At 38.5% G+C, this 20,263-nt stretch overlaps 1 protein-coding gene across 3 annotated transcripts in view; it reads left to right on the top strand.

Annotated features, from left to right (window-relative positions):
• The window catches only part of GDPD4 (glycerophosphodiester phosphodiesterase domain containing 4), a 251,177-nt gene that overhangs the window by 53,595 nt on the left and 177,319 nt on the right, over positions 1-20,263 (top strand). For all 3 annotated transcript variants that reach the window (XM_058306029.2, XM_058306027.2, XM_058306028.1), the window contains 2 exons: positions 14,838-15,040; positions 19,590-19,693. In XM_058306029.2, coding sequence (XP_058162012.1) covers positions 14,852-15,040; positions 19,590-19,693 — 293 coding nt within the window. In that variant the 5' untranslated portion in view covers positions 14,838-14,851. The remainder of the gene's footprint in view (positions 1-14,837; positions 15,041-19,589; positions 19,694-20,263) is intronic.

The following is a 20,263-nucleotide window of genomic DNA, read 5'->3' as shown; positions in this document are numbered from 1 at the left end:
TTTTTGTCATCTCTTCTTTCATATGTTCACTTTCAGAGGGCATTTCTTCAAGCTCACCAATCCTTTCTTCTGCCTCCTCAAATCTGCTATTATATGATTCCAATGTTTTTTTAAATTTCATTGATTGCCCCTTTCATTCCCCTAAGATCAGCTGTTTTTCTATGTATGCTTTCAAATTCCTCTTTGTGCTCATCCGATGTCTTCTTAATATCCTTAATCTCTTTAGCCATGTCATTGAATTTATTGAGGAGATTTGTTTGAACATCTATAAGTAGTTGTCTCAACTCCTTTATGTCATCTGGAGGCTTATCTTGTTTAATTGGGCCATAGCTTCCTCTTTCTTGGTGTGGATTGTAATTTTTTGTTGGTGTCTTCACAGCTGATTTACTGGAGTATTTTTTCTGGGTGCAATTTTTCTCTCTAGTTTATGGCTTCCTAACCTTTCTCCTTTCTGGTTATGCAGTAGGAGCCAAGCATGTAGTTGGTGCTGGAAGCTGTGGAGGCTCAAGCTGCACTTATTGCACCAGGGACCACTGAAGCTTCTTCCAATTTTCTCCTTTGCCAGGGGTAGGGACCGAGTCATAGCAATGTGGAATAATCCACATACAGACCTAGACTGTAGTTGCCCAGAGAGACTGATGAAGCTTCACATCCCTTTCTCCCCTACCTGGCGCAGGGATGGAGCTGCAGGTATGGGCAGCAATCTATACAGACTTCTGATTTTCAGTCTATGCCAGCCAAAGTTCCCTGCAGTTACCTGTATAGGCTGGTGCAGGGCTCCTCAGCCTCCTCACTGCCAGAGGCAGGGCTGAAATCTAGGCCGGCTGCAGGCTGATCTGCGTGAAAGAAACTGTCAGCCTGGCTTCCCCTCAGGCTGGGGGAAGAGTCAGAATGGCAGCTATTGGCCTTTTTCTGACTTGGGCTGGTTCTCACCCCAGCTGTTCCCAGGGTTATCTCTTCGCCAGCCAAGTCTCCCAATCAGTAGTTGAAATCAGCAGACAACCATCTCCTCCTTCCCTGTTTCTGGGAAATGGGGCCTCCAATTCCCACCAAAGAACAACTCCTGGCATGGCTTGTGCCACTAGAGTAGGGTAATCACCGGCCTCCGCAGCTTGGCCAGTAATTTCCTGGAGAGGCTGGCGCAGGTTCCTGTACCTTCCTCCCTGCTGGGAGGTGGCGCTGGGGCCTAGGCCTTACCTGCAATATAATCTGGATGGGAAGAAGCCAGTTGCTGCCAGCCCTGGGATCCTCAGTCCACCCCGCTTCCCCTCATGCCAGGCGCAGAGTTAAGATGGCAGTTCCCTGGACAGGTTCAAACATTAGCTGTTCTCAGGATCATACCGTAGCCCACTGAATTTCCACATCATAGCTGTAATTGGTACCCAACTGTCTCTTCCTCTCCCGTTTTGGGGAAGTGGAGCTTTCAATTCTTGCTGCGGAACAACTCCTGAGGCCGCTTGTGCCTCCAGTCGAGGATGGGCACCGGCCTCTGTGGCATGGAGTACTCTACTTACGAGTCTTCTCTGCAGATGGGCAGTTTCCTCCTTCCACTCCTCCCAGTATGTTGCAGGATGCTCTTCTGGCCTCCTGGAGCCCCCAAACAGGTGCTTCAGCTGGCTCCAGAGAGCTCTGGGTGTTTGCTAACTGACCTGGAGCAGGAGCTGACTCTAGGAGCTCCTTACTCCACGCCATCTTGCTGGTTCTCCCTTAAGTTTTGATTTTGATAAGTTGTGTTCTTATTTTCATTCATCTCAATATATTTACTAATTTTACTTACAGTTTCTTCTTTGACACACCGATTATTTAGGAGTTTGTTCTTCAGCCTCCATATGTTTATAAATTTACCTGTTTCCAGTCTATTATTTATTTCCAGTTTCATTCCATTATAATCTGAGAAAGTGCTTTGTATAATTTCAATCTTTTTATGTTTATTGAGAGTTGCATTGTGCCCTAAGATGTGGCCTATCCTGGAGAAAGATTTATGAGCACTTGAGAAGAATGTATAACCTGCTGAGTTTGGATGCAACATTCTGAATATGTCTGTTAGGTCTAGTTCATTTATCATATAGTTCAAGTTCTCTGTTTCCTTGTTGATCTTCTGTCTAGTTGTTCTATCAAATGATGTGAGTGATGTGAAGTATCCAACTATTATGGTAGAGATGTCTTTCTCTCCCTTCAGTTTTTCCAGAGTTTGCCTCATGTATTTTGGGACACCCTGATTAGGTGCATAGATATTTATGATTGTTATTTCTTCCTGGTGGAATGTCCCTTTTATTAATATAGAATGACCTTCTGCATCTCTTATAACTTTTTGGCATCAAAGTCTGTTTTGTCTGTTATTAGTATAGCTTACCTCTGTTCTTTTTGTAGTGTCTATTTCCATCTTTCATTTTCATCCTGTTTGTATCCCTGGTTCTAAGGCGACTCTCTTGTAGGCAGCATATGTATGACTCATGGTTTATTTTATCCATTCTGTCAGCATGTATCTTTTTTTGTGTGTTTTTAGTAGGTACTGGGAGTTGAACCGAGAACCTCGTATGTGGGAAGCAGGCACTCAACCACTTGAGCTACATCCACTCCCCAATCTGTCGTTTGATTGGGGAGTTTAATCCATTCATATTCAGTGATACTACTATCAATGCATTATTTACTTCCACCATTTTATTCTCTGGCTTTCATGTCATATCTTTTTAAGTCTGTCTTTTTATTCTTTTGGTTATTCTTTTTGCTATTCTTTCTTCTGTACTCTCCTTGAAGCCTCTCTCTCCTGTCTTTTTCTTTCTTTTTAAGACTTTGTTTAAAATTTCCTGTAATGGTGGATTCTTTTTTTTATGAAGTCTCTTAGCTTCTATTTGTATGTGAATATTTCATACTTACCTTCTTATTTAAAGAACAGTTTTGCTGGATTAAAAATTCTTGGCTGGCAGTCGTTTTTCTCTTGCATTATCCTAATTGTATCATACCACTGTCTTCTTACCTCCATGGTTTCTGATGAGAAATCTTCACTAAGTCTTACTGGGCATCCGTGTATGTGATGGTTTGCTTCTCCCTTGTTGCTCTTAGAATTTTCTCTTTGTCTTTGACATTTGACATTCTGAGTAGTGTGTATCTTAGAGTAGGTCTATTCAGATTTATTTCGATTGGGGTTGCAGTGCTTCTTGAACATGTAAGCTCATTTCTTTCTGAGAGTTGGGAAATTTTCAGCCATTATTTCCTCAAATATTCTTTTTGCCCCCTTTCCCTTCTCTTCTCTTTCTGCAACTTCAGTGACATGTATGTTGTTGTGTTTCATGTTATTATTAGTTCCCTGAACCCCTGCTCAATTTTTTCCATTCTTTTCTCTTTCCATATTGTCTTTTAATTCATTAATTTGATTTTGGAAATTTATGTGAATTTTGTTGTTTACCTGTCTTAAATCCTGTGTGTCATCTGGGGTTTTGATGTATTCCTTTGCTTGTGTCGTTTCTTCCAGTTTTTTAGTATGGCTTGTAATTTTTTGCTGATGTTCTAGGCATCTGATTAAGATCATGAATTTATTCAAATCCTCAATTTCTCTCTTTTTCATAAGGATTTAGTAGTGGGAGGCTGCTTTCTTTGAAAGTTGGTTCAACCTGTTCTGGATCTTTAGGACTGCCCCTTTTAATTTGCTCAGGTCTGGATCCTGGACCCAGTAATCGGTTGTAGACTCCCTTCCTTGGGGAGGGAGTCTGTAAAGGCCAGAAAAATCCTCTCTTATTTACTTTTAATTTACTCGTGAGCACTTTCTTGGTCAGCCAGCAGATGGTGCACTTTGGCAGCCCTCTCAGTTCAAAGCCTGGTTGGCTGTGTTCCTTGCAGTAGGGATGGAATCAATGTGATAGAGGATCCTGCCTGGAGGCTAAGAGCCTCATAATTCAAACTTTCTCAGAGACAGCTCTCCAGCATTTGCTGGCATCCCCCTCCCTTTTCCTGGGTAGGGACTAATTCCCCTCCCCTCTGTGTTTTCAACAGCCAGTCCCGGTGGGAGATTGAGAAGGTTGGCTTTCTTTAGATCTGTACTGGCTCCCATGGCAAACAATGGCACCACCCCACCCAGCCTGGAATGGCTTGTGGGACACAGCAGACCAAACTTTTGGGTCAAAAGGCAAGTCAGCCTTAGGCTGTGTCCCCCTCTCTCCCCTTCCCTGGGGTGGTGGATCCCTGGGGTCCCCTTTGTCTGTAGCCACCTGTCATGAGGCCTGAGAATTCACAATGTCTATAGGGTGGGGAAGGATCCTGGCAGTTGTAGCTGCTGCTTTTTAACTCACAGTTTTGCCTTTGTGATTCTTTTCCTTTGCCCCTTTCTCTTCTGGGTGGTGTCCTGCCTACCCTTGGTGTCCTAATGCCTAGGATGTTTTTTCCAGGCTGTTTCTGCCTATCTTCTAGCTATTTTTCTGAAAGAGAAGAGATCACCATGTCTTTCTAGTCCACCATCTTCCAGAAAGTCTGTATTGGGAAGGTTTTGATTACAGATTCAATCTCTTGTTATTGATTTGTTGAGATATATTTCTTTTTTTTAAGACTCATTTTATTTATTTATTTCTGCCCCTCCCCCATCATTGTCTGTACTCACTGTCTACTCTCTGTGTCTGTTCATTTTGTGCTTGTCTTCTTTTTTTAGGAGGTACTAGGAACCAAACACGAGACCTCCCTTGTGGGAGGGTGGTGCCCGTTGGCTTAAGCCACTTCCTTCTCGCTTATTGTATCTCTCATTGTTTTTCCTCATTTTGTCTCTTTGTTGTGTCTCTTGTTGTATGAGCTCCCGCTCACTTTGTGACATTACTTATTTTATATCTTACGAGAATGATCCATGTGCACTTGAAAATAGTGTGTATTCTGCTGTTATTGAGTGTAGTGTTCTCTCGATGTCTGTTAGATCTCGTTGGTTTGGGATATTGTTCAAGTCTTGTATTTTCTATTGATCTTCTGTCTAGAGATTCTATCCATTATTGAAAACAGTATACAAAACTCTCCTACAATAATATGGAACCATCTATTTCCTCCTTCAAATATGTCAATGTTTGCTTCATATATTTTGGGGCTCTGTTGTTAGGTGAATATATGTTTATAATTGTTATATTTTTCATGATTAATTGACCCTTTTATCAGTATATAGTGTTCATCTTTGTCCTATGCAACAGTTTTGGACTTGAAGTTTATTTTGTCTGATTTTAGTATAGCTACTGCAGCACTCTTTTGGTTAATAACATTTGCATGGAATATTTTTTCCATTCCTTCATTTTCAGCCTACTTGTGCCTTTGAAGCTAAGAGTCTCATGTAAACATGCAGTTGGATCATGCTTTTTATCCATTTTGCCATCCTTACGTTTTCACTGGAGACTTTTACATTTAAGTAACTGTCAATAATGAACAATTAACTTCTGCTAATTTCGCAACTTGGTTTTTGTAAATCTTATACCTTTTTTGTCCGTCAACTTTTCCATTACAGCCTATTTTTGTGTTAGTTGAATTTTTTTAGTGAATTCTTTAGAATCCCTTCTCAGCTCCTTCTGTAAATATTTGTAAGGTATTTTCTTTGTGGTTACCATGTGACTTAAATATAACATCCTAAATCTATAACAGTCTCATCTGATTTGATCCTAACTGATTTCAATAGCATTCACAGACTATATTCTCATACACCTCCATTCTATACTTTTATGTCATTCTCATAAAAATTATATTTTTATACATTGTGTGTCAAAAACCATAGATTTATCATTACTTTAAAAAATTTATGGGAGCAATTTTAGGTTTATGGAAGAATCATGCATAAAGTACACAGTTCCATTTACTCTAACCACCACCCCCCATATGCACAGTTTTCCCCAAGTTAATTTTTGGTGTTAGTGGGTATCTTTGTTACAACTGATATACCAATATCATTACAATTATAATTAACTATATTCCATAGTTTACATTAGGTTAATATTTTGTTTTGTACAGTTCAATGAGTCTTTTGTTTTTATCATGCTAACATATATACAGCATAAAAATTCCCGTTTTAACTACTTCGAAGTATGCAATCAGTAGTTTTAATGATAATCACAATATTGTGTTACCATCACCCACATCCATTACCAAAACTTTTCCATCCTTCCAAACAATCTCACCAGGTCAGCATTAGTGCTCCATTTCCTACCTCACTCTTCCCTGGTAACCTGTATTCTAATTTCTGACTCTATGTCTGATTATTTTAATATCTCATAAAAGTGAGATCATATTGTTACAATATTTATTCCATTGTATCTAGCATATTTCACTCAACATGATGTCTTTAGGGTTCATCCATGTTGTTGCATATATCAGAACGTAATTCTTTTTTATGGCTGAAATTATTCCATTGTTTGTATTTCCCACATTTTGTTTATCCATTCATCCACTGATGGGTCCTTGGGTTACTACCACCTTTTCAGTTGTGATTAATGCTGCTATGAATATTGGTATGCAAATATCTCTGCTCTCAATCTTTTGGGTAAATACCTAGAAGTGAGATTGCTGAATCATATGGTAATTTGGTACTTAAGTTTCTGAGGAACAGCCAAAATGTTTTCCACAGTGGCTGCACTATTTTATATCTCCACCAATATTATGTTCCTATTTCTCTACAACCGATCCAACACTTCCTATTTTATCTTACTTTTAAAAATTAATAGCCATTCCAGGGGATGTGATTCGTACTTCTCTGATGACAAATGATGCTGAGCATCTTTGCATGTGCATATTGGCCATTTGTATGTTTTCTTTGGAGATGTCTCTTCAAGTCTTCTGCCCATTTTTAAATTGGGTTGTTTGTCTTTTGGTTGTTGAGTTGTAGAATTTCTTGTTATATTCTGAATAGAAAACCTTTATCAGGTATATGGTTTCTAAATATTTTCTTCCATCCTGTGGGTTTCTTTTCATTTTCTTGATAATGTCCTTTGATGCACAAACGTTTTTAACGTTTTAACGTTTGAAGTCTCATTTATATTTTCTATTTTTGCTTATGCCGTTGTTATAAAGTCTAAGAATCTAATGCCCAACTCAAGGTCCTAAAGATGTTCCCCCATGTTTTCTTCTGTGAATTTTATAATTTCAGTTCTAATAATTAGGTCTTTGATTCATTTTGAGTTATTTTTTCATATAGTATGAGGTAGAAGTCCAATTTCATTTCCTGCCTATGAGTATCCAGTTTTCTCAATGCCATTTGTTGAAGAGATTATTCTTTCCCCATTGTGTGGACTTGTCATCCTATGAAAGATCACTTGGCCATAGGTGTGAGGATTGATTTCTGAACTCTGAGTTCAATTACATTGGTCTATACATCTGCCCTTGCTCCAATACCACACTCTTTTGATTCCTGTAGGTTTATAATAAGTTTTATTCATTTTTTTCTTTCTCTTTTATTCTTTTTTTGTGTGTGTAATAAGTTTTAAAATTGAAAAGTGTGAGTCCTTCAACTTTGTTTTTCCATTTCAAAATGCTTTTGGCCCTTACTCTTCCATATGTATTTGATGACTGGCTTTTCCATTTTTGCAAAGAAAGTCATTGGGATTTTGATTGGTATTACATTGAATCTGTAAATTGCTTTGTGTAGGATGTTAATCTTTAGTCTTCTGATCAATTAACCATGTTTTAGTTTCTTTGGCAGCTCAAGTAAATACCATGTAATGGGTTGGCTTACATAATGGGGATTTATTAGCTCACAGTTTTGAGGCTAGGAGAAAAATCAAATCAAACCATCATCAAGATGATGCTTTCTTCCCAAAGACTGGTGCTCTGGGGTTAGCTGTTGGTGATCTTGGTTCTGGGCTCCTTGTTACATGGCAATGCACATGACAGCCTCTCCTGGCCTCTCCCCTTCTCTTCTGCGTTCTGTTGACCTCCTTCTTGCTTCTTGTGGCTTTCTCTCCTTCTGTCTGAATTTCATTCTGCTTATAAAGGACTCCAGTAATAGGATTAAGGCCCATCCTTTTTGGGTTGAGCTGCACCTTAAATATTGTAACAATATGATCTCACTTTTATGAGATGTTAAAATAATCAGTCATAGAGCCAGAAATTAGAATACAGGTTACCAGGGAAGAGTGGGGTAGGAAATGGAGGACTAATGCTTACCTGGTGAAAGATTGTTTGGAAGGATGGAAAAGTTTTGGTAATGGATGTGGGTGATGGTAACACAATATTGTGATTATCATTAAAACTACTGATTGCATACTTTGAAGTAGTTAAAATGGGAATTTTTATGCTGTATATATGTTAGCATGATAAAAACAAAAAACTCATTGAACTGTACAAAACAAAATATTAACCTAATGTTAACTATGGAATATAGTTCATTATAATTATAATGATATCGGTATATCAGTTGTGACAAAGATACCACACTAATGCCAAAATTACCTTGGGGAAAACTGTGTGCATATGGGGGGGGTGGTGGTTAGAGTAAATGGAACTGTGTACCTCAACGAAAGGTCCACTTAAAATGGGTTCACACCCACAGAAATGGATTAGGTTTAAGGACATGTTTTTTTTCTGGTATACGTAGCACCAAACCATCATAAACTTGGAATGTCCTTACATTTATTTAGATCTTCTTCAGAAGTTTGAGCAATGTTTTGTAGTTTTCCATGTCCTTTATATTCTTTGATAAACTTATTCCTAAATATTTGGTTCTTTTGATTGCTGTTGTAAATGGTATTGTTTTCTTGATGTCCTTTTCAGATTGTTCATTATTAGTGTATAGAAACACCACTGATTATTGCCTGTCAATTTTGTACCCTTCCACTTTAGTAAATTAATTTTTAGCTCTAGCAGCTTTGTTGTAGATTTTTCAGATTTTTAAAATATATAGGATTGTGTCATCTGCTAGTAGGGTAGTTTTACTTCTTCCTTTCTAATTTGAATGCTTTTTTTTTTTTTTTTTTAACTTTTTGTAGCCTAATTGCTCTGGTTAGAACTTTGAGTACAATGTTGATTAGCAGTTGTGAAATTGGACATCCTTGTCTTGTGCCTGATCACAGGGGTAAACTTTAGTCTTTCACCACTGAGTGTGATGTTAGCTGTGGACTTTTTATATATGCCCAAATCATGTTGAGGAAATTTCCTGCTAGTTTCCTGAGTTTTTTAATCAAGGAAAAGGCTGATTTTTTTTCAAATGCCTTTTCTGTGTCAGTTTAGATAATATCTTTATTCTGTGAATGTGCTGTATTGTATTAATTGATATTCTTATGTTGAATCACCCTTGTATTCCTGGGATAAATCCCACTTGTTTGTGGTGTTTAATTTTTTTAATGTGAAGTTGAATTCAGTTTCCTAGGATTTTGCTGAGGATTTTTGTATCAATAGTCATAAGATATATTGGTTTCTAGTTATCTTTACTTGTTATATTTTTATGCAGTTGGTATTATGGTTATGCTGGCCTCCTATAATGAGTTAGGAAGTGTTGCTTCCGCTTTCATTTTTCAGAAGCTTGATCAGGATTGGTGTTAATTCTTGGAATGTTTGGTAAAATTCATCAGTGAAGGCATCTATCTGGTCCAGGACTTTTCATTTTGGGGAGGTTTATGATTGGTGATCCAATCTCTACTTGTTATTGGTCTGTTGAGGTGAATAATTCCTTTTTGATTCAGTTTAGGTACTTTGAATGTTTCTAGGAATTTTTCCATTTCATCTGAGTTATCTAATTTGTTGGTGTACAGTTGTTCATAGTAACCTCTTATTATCCTTCTTATTTTGTGGTATCAGAGGTAAGGTCCCAACCCCTTTCACTTCTAATATTAGTATTTTCATCCTCTCTTTTTTTGTCAGTTAAGGTAAAATATTGCTGATTTTATTGATCTTTTAAAAAACCAATGTTTGGCCTCATTGCTTCTATTTTTAAAATTCTCTATTTTACTTATTTTGGACTAATACTTCTTATTTCCTTCTTTCTGATCACTTTGGGTTTAGTTTGCTCTTCTTTTTTTAGTTTCTTCAAATGTGAGATTAGGTAACTTATTTGAAATCTTTCTTCTTTTTTAATGTAAGCATTTAGAGCTATAAATTTCCCTCTCACCACTGTCTTTGCTGTATTCCCAAAGTTCTGTTATATTATATTCTAGTTTTCATTCTTCTCTCTTGCTGTTTTTAAGATTCTCTGTTTGTCTTTGGCATTTGTCAGTTTGATTTTTCTTATGTCTTTATGTGGATTGTGTTTTTTCCTATTTTGAATTCATTGAGCTTCTTGGATGTGTATATTCATGTCTTTCATTAATTTCAGCCATTATTTCTTTAAATATTCTTTCTCTGTCTTTCTGTTTTCTACTTCATGTATGATAACCAATCATAAATTAACAAATATGCTTTAGCCCACTAATTTATTTTAAGCACATACTAACCCAGTGATATATTGCAGTATAGCCTTAATGTGTGTTAAAGTTTTAAAATAGCCAGAAGTAAATCTCTGTAACTGTTGTGACTCACTTATCTGTAACCCAGATGACTTATTTCTTTAATGCTGATACTATGTACTGAACAGTAATAAAACAGCTTGTAACTGGCTTACACTTATATCCCCTTTATCATGTTTTGTAACCCTGAAGTCTGATACTCCTGTATGTAGCCCTCAATATTTATTAACATAAATCAGCCCAGAACTAACCAGGCCAGTTCTAATCAAAGTTAGCCCACTTGACATGATAATAGCCTAAACCTTAAACTTCAAGTGAACTAAGCATGTCATTAATCTGTGCATACTCAGAGATGAAACGCTCTCTAACCCCATCATCTCTAATCATCACTTTCTAGTCATGTAACATAAGCATCGGCTTGGTGCTCATCTGCCATGTTCCCCACTATTGCACTATTATCTTTCCCTCAGCCTTCACAGCCCCACCTCCCTTTTTGTTCAATCCCATAAAAACCCTAAGCACTTCCAACTCAGGAAGACAGATTTATGGCCACTAGACCTTCTGATCTCTTTGCCTTTGTGCTTGGCAATAAACTCTTTCTCTTCTCAAAATCCTAATGTCACTTAATTGATTCTCTGGTGCTCATTGGTCAAGGGCTCACTTTTGAGCTTCATCAATACTCACATTACCGGTTTGTTTCATGTTTGTCCCTCAGGTCTCTTATGTGCTGTTCACTTTGTTCTTTTCTCCTTCTCATTTCTCTCACTGGATAATTTCAATTGTCGTATCTTCACGTTCTCTCATTCTTTTTTCTGTGAGCTCCAATCTGCTATTTACACACTCAAGGGAATTTTTCTTATTATGGTTTCTTTCTCCAGTATTTTTATTTGGTTCCTTTTTTATGATTTCTATCTTTTTATTAAATAAATATGTTTCCTGATTTCCTTTATTTCTTTTTCTGTCTTTTATTTAGCTGTTTGAGGATATACAAGATAGTTTTTTAAAACTATAGTTTTAAAAAAGTTCTGGGGAGCAGGTGTAGGTCAGTGGTTGAGGGCCCGCTTCCTATGTACGAGGTCTGGGGTTTAATCCCCCTACCTCCTACAAAAATAGACCAGTAGTTTTTCTGGTATGTCCAATTCTTGGCACCCTAATTGATGGCTTCTCTTGCTTTATTTTGTTCCTTTGAATGAGCTATAATTTCTTCCTCTTTTTATGCCTTCCGATTTTTTTTGGCTGCAAAATGGTTATTTGCATATCTTAATGTGTTATCTATGGAATTTAGTCTCTGAAGTGTCTGTTACTTAAGCATGTATCCAGCTAGTATTATGACAAAGATTTCCTTGAATGCCAGAAATTAATTTTAAAAATGAAAGAAAACATCATTCACAGTCTTTGCTGACTGACTGTGTGTGTGCTCTCCTTCAGAGCTAAGCCAACTTCAAAGTGAACTTAAAGAACAGCCCAATGAAGAAGTATAGGAACCTCTCTGGTGTTCTCTCTCTTTTTTTTTAAAGATTTATTTATTTATTCCCCATCCCCACCCCCATTGTCTGCTCTTTGAGTCCATTTGCTATGTATTCTTCTGTGTCTGCTTGTCTTCTCTTTAGGCAACACTGGGAACTGATCCTCGGACCTTCTGGAGTGGGAGAGAGGTGCTCAATCTCTTGCGCCATCTCATCTCCCTGGTCTGCTGCATCTTTTATTGTCTCTCCTTCATGTCTCTTTTTGTTGTGTCATCTTGCTTTGCCAGCTCACTGCATGGGCCAGCTTGCCTTCACCAGGGACCCAGGAATTGAACCCTGGACCTTCCATGTGGTAGATGGGAGCTCACTCGTTGAGCCACATCTGGTCTTTTCTATGCGTGTGTCTTGGCCTGCACATGTGCATGTGGCCTTTGAATTCTCCTCTTTACATGGATTTGCAAATGCCCCTCTTCCTCAGTTAATTCACAATCTTTCCTTCTGATTACGGGCACTATATTATATGTCTTAATGCCTGTAATCCTTTACCCCAGCATACTGTGGTTTGAGATTTTAATTTTTAAACATCATTTTAGCTGCCCTGCTGTCGCTTCTACATCCTGAGGAAGATCTGGTACGGGCAAGTAAGAGACAAGTAACCTGTTTCAGTCTTTCAGGCTGCCACCAGATGGATTCGTGCCGACATACATGGATCCCAATACACACGTAAGAGTTATTTTGCTCCCTCCAGAACTGGAACCAGGGACTCATACTGAGTGTGTGGGCTGGTTCTGTTATTGAGCTAGGAGAGGGATGGGAGGGAGAGGGGCCATCAAAGGTGCCACAAAGATTTCTACTGTGTTTTTTAATAATTAAATTTTTTTTTAATTTTGAAAGAAACTTTAGATTACATAAATGCTACATAAAAAAAAATATGGATTTCTGTATACCCCAACTACTCCCCTTCCCACACTCTCACATTAACAACATCCTCCACTAGGGTGGTACATTTGCTAGAATTAATGAACCCATTTTGAAACATTGCTACTAACCATGGAGTACAATTTACATTATAGTTTATGCTTTATCCCATGCAATTTTGTAAGTTATGACAAAATATACAATGACCTGTATCCGTCACTGTAATGTCATGCAGAACAAATCCAGTGTCCTGAAAATGCCTCCATATTACAACTATTCTTTCCTCTCCCATCCCTCAGAACCTCTGGTGGCCACTGCCATTACATCAGTGATAAGAGTTCTTCCATTGCTAGAATAATAATAAGTCTATAGTAGAATAGTAATCATCCTGGGAAGTTCTGCTACATTCTCTACTAGGACAACAAGTATCCCCTAAGTGCAAGGGCAGTGTCTAGTGAAGGAAGATAGAACATTATGCCAGACCCTTCATAATGATGATTGTACTTATGAACCTTTTCTTGTGAAATTGAAACTTAGCCTAGTATTATGTACTGTCTAAGAGTTACCTTCTGAAAGCCTCCTTGTTTCTCAAGTTGGACTCTCTCTAAGTCAAGCTCAGCATATAAACACACAATCCTTCTGTTTTTAAGTTGTCTTTTCTTTCGTTTGGTGATTGTCCAGTTACTGCAGTTGTTTATTTTTCAGAGCTCTGAGAAAGATGGTTTTACCAGTTTCTGCTTGTTGTTAAAAAAATTCTGTGGGAGGATGGAACCCTTGAGCATCTCTCTCCACCATTTCACTCAGAGGCTCCACGTGCTTGTTTTTTCTACCACTGAATTTTTTTTTCCCAAACGAAAAAAAAACCCCTTGGCTTTATGCAAGCCATTTCTGTTCTGAATGTTCCATTATTCATCATTGAGAGAAGAGTGAAAGGGAAGGGACAGGCATCTGTGTATCTGAGTCACTTATTAGTTAAGGATTGTATTTTTCCCAAAATCTTTAATTTCTTAAGTTATTTCAGAAGCATATTATAATTTACAAAGAACAATCATGTATATTTTCTCATTTTATGCTTTCAGGCTCTATTAGTTGGCCAGTTCAGAGACTATGCCCCCCCCACCTTTTTTTTCTTACTTCCACCAGATATTTAAAAAATGTATTTTTCTTCATTTTTTTAAAGGAGCTTTAGATTACAGAAATGTTACATTAAAATGTAGGGGATTCCCATATATTCCACTCCCCCCTCCCACACTTTCCCCCATTAACAACATCTTTCATTAATATGGTACATTTGTTATACCTGATGAACATATATTGAAGCATTTTTACTAACTTGGTCTTTAGTTCACATTATGGTTTACACTTTGCACTGCATAATTTTATAGGTTTTGACACAATGTATAAGGGCCTGTATCCATCATTACAATATCATGCAGATGATTCTAGTGTCTCAAAAATGCCCCATGTTACATTTATTCTTCCTTCTCCCTCCCATCAGAACCTCTGGTGACCAGTCTTTATGTCGATGTTACAAGTTCGTCCATTACTAGAATAATAATGTCTACTTTAGTCCATAGTTGCATTCCCCTTATATTTGTTTGTTCATTCCTCAATCTTGAGGATTATGGGATGGTGATGCCCACTCTACTTCCAACTAGATCCCACGGAGCAGATGGATGGAATTGGCTTACTTGTAGTTGCAGATACTCTTTGCTTCTTGGGATGGGCGTTGTCCATAATCATCCTTTTTGTTAGTTGTCCTTAGCATAAGTCTGATGAATGGGAGTGTAGGTGTTGGCTGCAACTCTGCTGAGATTCAGGGCTCATGGTCCCATTTTATTGGTGAGAAAATTAAACTTACAATGGTACAGTGATTGCCGTAAACACTCAACAATTTAGTGGAAACAGCAGGATGAAGCTCTCTTCTTTTTATCCAATCCATTGCATTATCCTTGAGCATAAACTTTTTAAAAAATCCATCTCTCTTGATGGAATTATCTAGAGTGGTGGGGTATGGATCTTTCAGGGGAGCTATACCATATCCTGATTGTTTTATTTTTCCTTCCAGCAAAAGGGTGGATCATGCTTAAGAAAATCGATAGGATTATACCCAGGAGCCAGAAGCTAAGAAATCTGAAAAAGCCAAATCTGCTAAATGGATACTCCTGCAACTACAAGTCCTGTATCACCTACGCTATGAGCTGTTATACCTGCCAGTGGAAAGAAGAAGGGTTGAAAAAGTCTGAAGATGGGTCCTGTTGCTACTCTTGGGTATAGAGAGATGGGAAGGAGCTGGACCACACTTTCTCAGAAATGGGGAACACAGGCTGACTCCTCACCTCAAGAGGGCTTGTTAGAGTCCCTAAGACTGGAGATGCTAGGCTCTAGTTCTTCCCTGAAAGGACTTTCCCAATTCTGGATCTAAAGCAAACCATTCTGAAATATGTGCTTGCTTTCATTTCCTTTTACTCTTCTTCACTTTTTCTTTTCCTTACTATTCTTAAATGTCATTCATTCATTCTCTTTTGTGTTTATTCATTTACTAAACCTTGAAATAAAAATGAGGTTTGGGTGCAACTAGAGATTTTTGGTTAGGGATTATGGGAATGCCTGAATATTTAATTATCTTTTCACTGTGAGTTTCTCAAAGGAGTTATGCACATGAGAAAAAAACAAGATACTCCTTTATAATTGGTCAGACTAGTGCCTGATGTTCTCTAGTGAAGACCTCCGGTAAAGCTGTGTGTGGCACTTGGCCTTGCCTCATTAAGGGCCTCTTTCTTTCTCTGAGCTATCTGTGGGGACCCTCTGGTGGGCTTTATCATACATGAGACCAAATGGTGTGCATGTTAAAGTGAGAAGAGAGCCTTGACCTACTTACAAACAGTTTAAGTATTTGACCAATTGAATCATTAATTTCTTATGGTTGAAGTGGAAACACAAGAAAAGGCATAGGAAATGGGAGGCTTTCATGTAGTGTTCTTCTATCCCGTGTATCTTTCCTGCCCAGATAATTTGGTTTCTGTGCCAGTCACAGGGATAAAAGAAGTACCTCAGACTTGGTCCCTGCTCTGAAAGAATTCACATTCTACTGTGAGAAAAGACAAGTATATTCACACTCTCACAATATAGTGAGATAATTTGAGTGTGTGTGCATATGACAAAGGAGGGCCAAAGATAATTTCATTTAGAAGGTGAATAGTGATTAAGAATTAGAGAAGCAGATAATAGGAACTGGCAAAAGAAATGGTATTTGAAAAGACATGGAGGTGTCAAAGAGTATAGATTGAGATGTGAAGGGAAATGAAGCTAGAGAGAGAGATGGGTCAGATACTATGCGGTTTAAAGAATTTGACAACTGCCATATGGGAAATAAGGATTCCCTGAAGATTTTAAGCTAGTGATGTGGTCTGAGCTAAGTTTTGAGATGATTATTCAATTGTGTGGAGGATGTGTTGGAGGGGACAAAAGTAATATAGGGAAACCGGAGAGAAAGCAAAGAGAAGGCAATATCAGTATTCCAGGTAAGAGGTGATGGTGGCCTGGATTAGAGTACTGATGGTAAGGATTGGGAAGAGTGGAAAGAGTCAACAGATGCTTACTACTTAGGGATGAAGTAGTAAGTCACATGATTACTATAAAGGACATAGAGGGAAAAATAAAGGGTGACATCATGGAAAAGGTGACATTTGAGGCAGTGTGGTATAATGGGAAAATCCCTAGACCAGAACATGGGAGAATGTATGGGTCCTAATTCCAACTCTGACCCGGAGATGGCTATGTGACATCTCTGAACCTCTCTACAATGAGGAAACTGAATCAGACAGTTCTCAAGGTTCCTTTCTCCTCAAGGGATGGAGTGTAGGGTAAGAGCTAAGATCTTGTGTTCTGGGGAAAGACTGCCTGAGCTCATATGATGGCATCACTAATAATTATAGTTCCACTGCTGTGGGAGGTTGGTCAAATTAATTAACCTTACATCCTAGTGCTTCAGATTCCTCATTAGAGTTACCAAAATAATAACAATAGATAGTACTGTTTTAGTTTGCCAAAGGGCTGCCATTGCAATATACCAGAATTGGGTTGGTTTTTATTTGGGGTAAAAGCTTACAGTCCCAAAACCGTGAAAAGCTCGAACTGAGGCACCATCATAGATGCTTCCTCACCAAAGTCAGCAACTGTGTGTGGAAGCAAGTTGGCCACTGTTCTCTGCCCAGGTTTGAGCTTAGCTGAGGGCAACCAGGCACAGGGCTTGTCTCCTTCCAGGCCTACTCTATCGGTCTTGGCTGCTCTGCCTTCTTCCTGAGTTCAGCTGTAAGCTATCAGACATAGAGCAGGGCTCATCTGCTCTTGAACTACTCCATGGGCCCAGCCTCTTGGGACTTTGTACTTAAGCAGTCCTCTCCCTTACATGGCAGGATCCAACATGGTGGCTTCCTTTCCCTGTGTCTGTCTGTCTCTCTGTGCCTCTATTTATATCAGACCCAGCAAGGGGGTGGGGAGACTCAACCTGAGTCATGTCCCAGTGATGTAGTCCAATCAAAAGCCCTAAATTGATCTTATCAAGTAATCGAATCAAAGGCCCCTCCACTGAATTTAGTGCAGTCAAAGGTATCATGCCCACAAGAATAGATTTATTAAAAAAACATAATATTTCTCTTTTGGGGATTCATAAAATAATTTTAGACTGCTCCAGTACCCAGATAGGGGTTTGTTGTGAGGCTAGAAGAGATAACGTGTAAAACACTTAGCTTTGGTCTCAGGACACAATTAGCACTCAATAAGTGTTAGCTATTATGACTACTGTTCACAGTGACTTACTTGAACAAGTGATCTGTCACATGCAAAACTGATGGGGAGGGGGTAGGGTGGAGGAATCAGGGTGGAACGAATAAGGTAAACCAAAGTCCAGAGACAGACAAGGACAGTGGTGTGTTTAGGGAAAAATGAATTTCCAGTGTTGAATTTATAAATAATTGTATAGTAAGAGGTAGGATTGGAAAGTAAGAGGTAGGAAAGGATTCGAATTATGAAGCATCTTGTTTGTCAAGCTAAAGTGTTTGAACTTTATAATGTAAACAGTGGAGTGCCTTTGAAAAATGTTAAGCAAGGGTGGCAATAATGAAAAGCAAAATAAGAAAATGGATTTATTCAACAAAAATTTATTGAACATTTGCTATGTGCCACAGCAAATAAGAAAAACAAGACCACTGACTGTTGTTCAGTTTGCATTCCAGTGGTATGAGTTAGGTAATAATAAATGAAGGAAGATGATTTCATATCATCATAGATTGGAAGATAATAGAACAGGGAACTACATTAGAAACTGGCATGGGAGGATGAATAGGGAAGACCTGTTTGAGAAGGTGTCATTTGAGTTGCCTCTGAAATGAAGACATGTGTAGACCTGGACATGGTGGGAGAGGGAAGTATTCTAGGCAGAGGAACCAGCAAGGACACAAATTTAGTTTAATTTCTGTTTAGAAACAGAAAAGAAAGGCCACTGTGGCTGGAGTCTAGAAATGGAGTCAGATTGTCGGGTAGGCAAGGGTTGGTCATGTAGGATATTGTAAGCCATGATAGGCAATTTGGAAAATATTCTAGTACAGTGGGAATCTCTGGGAGGGTTTTAAGCAGGGGAGTAATATAACTTGATTTTATTATTTTAAAAGTCCACAAAAGTTTTGTGTAGAGAATGGGTGTAAGGTGCTCTTCACCTACCTACACTCAGAGGATGGTAGTTAAGTGCCTAGCATCTGTTGAACTTTTGGAAATGCCCTGTTGTGTTTCCTATTTTTTTTAATCCTCCTCAATTTATATAGGGCAGGAGTTATTTTATTCATTTTTGACAATCAAAAATAGTGTCTTAAAGAGGTAGAAAGGACGGTAAGGGCCATAACTCAGACAGCAACCCCAACCTCATCCTTCCAGAAAGGGTTTGACAACCTCTGGAACGGGTGGTTGATGACAGGATTTCCAAGGGTGGAGGAGCTGCCTTCAAGGCCCAGTGTGAACACTTGCTCCATAAAGATATCCCACATCCTGGCTTAGGGCTCACGCAGATCCCAGTTCCAGTCCTGACCCTGCTACTTCTTGACTATGTGATCTTGAGTCAATTACTTTACCTCCCTCAGCTTTAGATATTTCTTCCACAAAATGAGATTAACAGTACATAACTCATATGGCTATTATAAGAAATAAATTAAAATAGCTTGTGAAGAGGGAGCGGGTGTTGTAGCTCTATTGATTGAGTGCCTGCTTCCTATGTACAAGGTCCCAGGTTCAATCCTCAGTGCCTCCTAAAAAAAAAAAAAAAAGCTTGTGAATCTGTAGCATTGTGCTGGCATAAAATAGCTACTGAAAAAATATTTATTTCCTATCCTAACTCCATCCCCATCATCACTAGTGGATAGATAAATGACTAAATGAAATGATGAGTTGATGAATGAATAAATTACTCAATGAATGAACCGCCGAAGAAACATTTGGTAGATGAATTCAACATATGATTGTTGAACTATGTTCAAGGAGCTGTGCTAGATATTGGCAATACAGAGATAAGTTTTAGAAATTCCCTTTCTTCAAAGAAGAAAGAGTGTATCAGCAGATAGAAACACATAAACACATAATTACAGTTCAGTGTAATAAAGCTATGCTTAGGTAGATAAAGGATTTAGTAGGGGGTGAAAAGAGGAGAGTGATCAATCTATTCTTGGGAGGATAATGCAACTATATTGATCTTTGACAAGTATATATAGAAATTGCTGGGTTAACATGGAGGAATGAAGCTAAGTTAGACTTCCTTTCTTTCTCTTCCCAGCTGGAGAGATTATTTTTCCCATTTCTGATTGCTTCATTTGGCTTGTCTCTGATTTTCCTGTTCATGTGGGCAGAAACCTCAAATGAGTATTTTGGCTTTAACTGGTGAGTTTCACTTTTTGCATTTTCATTTGTTAAAGGGCTCTTTGGTCTGATAGCCACCTAGATTCTAATCCAGGTTGAAAAGATGTGGTGGCATAAAAGGGCAGAGTAGACAAAACTGGACTTTTTACCCACAACTTGCGGGTAAAAGACCTGACCCTGGGGTGGAAGTAAGGATTCTTAGCACCCTAACCTATTATTTTTCACTTCCACCTAAGCTCAGCTTTGCACTTAGACCAAATCAGCATCTACCTCACTGGTAAGCTTTCTTTCTCTTTGCTTCTGATGTCCCTAATCCTGCTGCTCAGATAATGACTCCCTGACATCTTGTTCCTCGCTCATTTTGTTTGGACTACTACAACCAGACTAGTTGGTCTTCATGGTCTCGGTCCTGAACTCTGTTGCCTTATTTCACCTACAGACTCTGCCTCCTCCTTCTGTCCTTAGGGGCGTTCCTAGGACTCTGTCCCTTCTCAGTACCTTTGTACAGCTAAACGATTCCTGGACTGCTCCCAGCCCTTCTCGTTTTTCTGACCTGATGCCTTCTAACCTTGCTGCAAAATTTTACCCATC

The sequence above is a fragment of the Dasypus novemcinctus genome, chromosome 10, assembly GCF_030445035.2.
Source record: "Dasypus novemcinctus isolate mDasNov1 chromosome 10, mDasNov1.1.hap2, whole genome shotgun sequence".
NCBI classification, from domain to species: Eukaryota; Metazoa; Chordata; class Mammalia; order Cingulata; family Dasypodidae; genus Dasypus; species Dasypus novemcinctus.
This window is presented reverse-complemented; position numbering and strand designations above follow the sequence as displayed.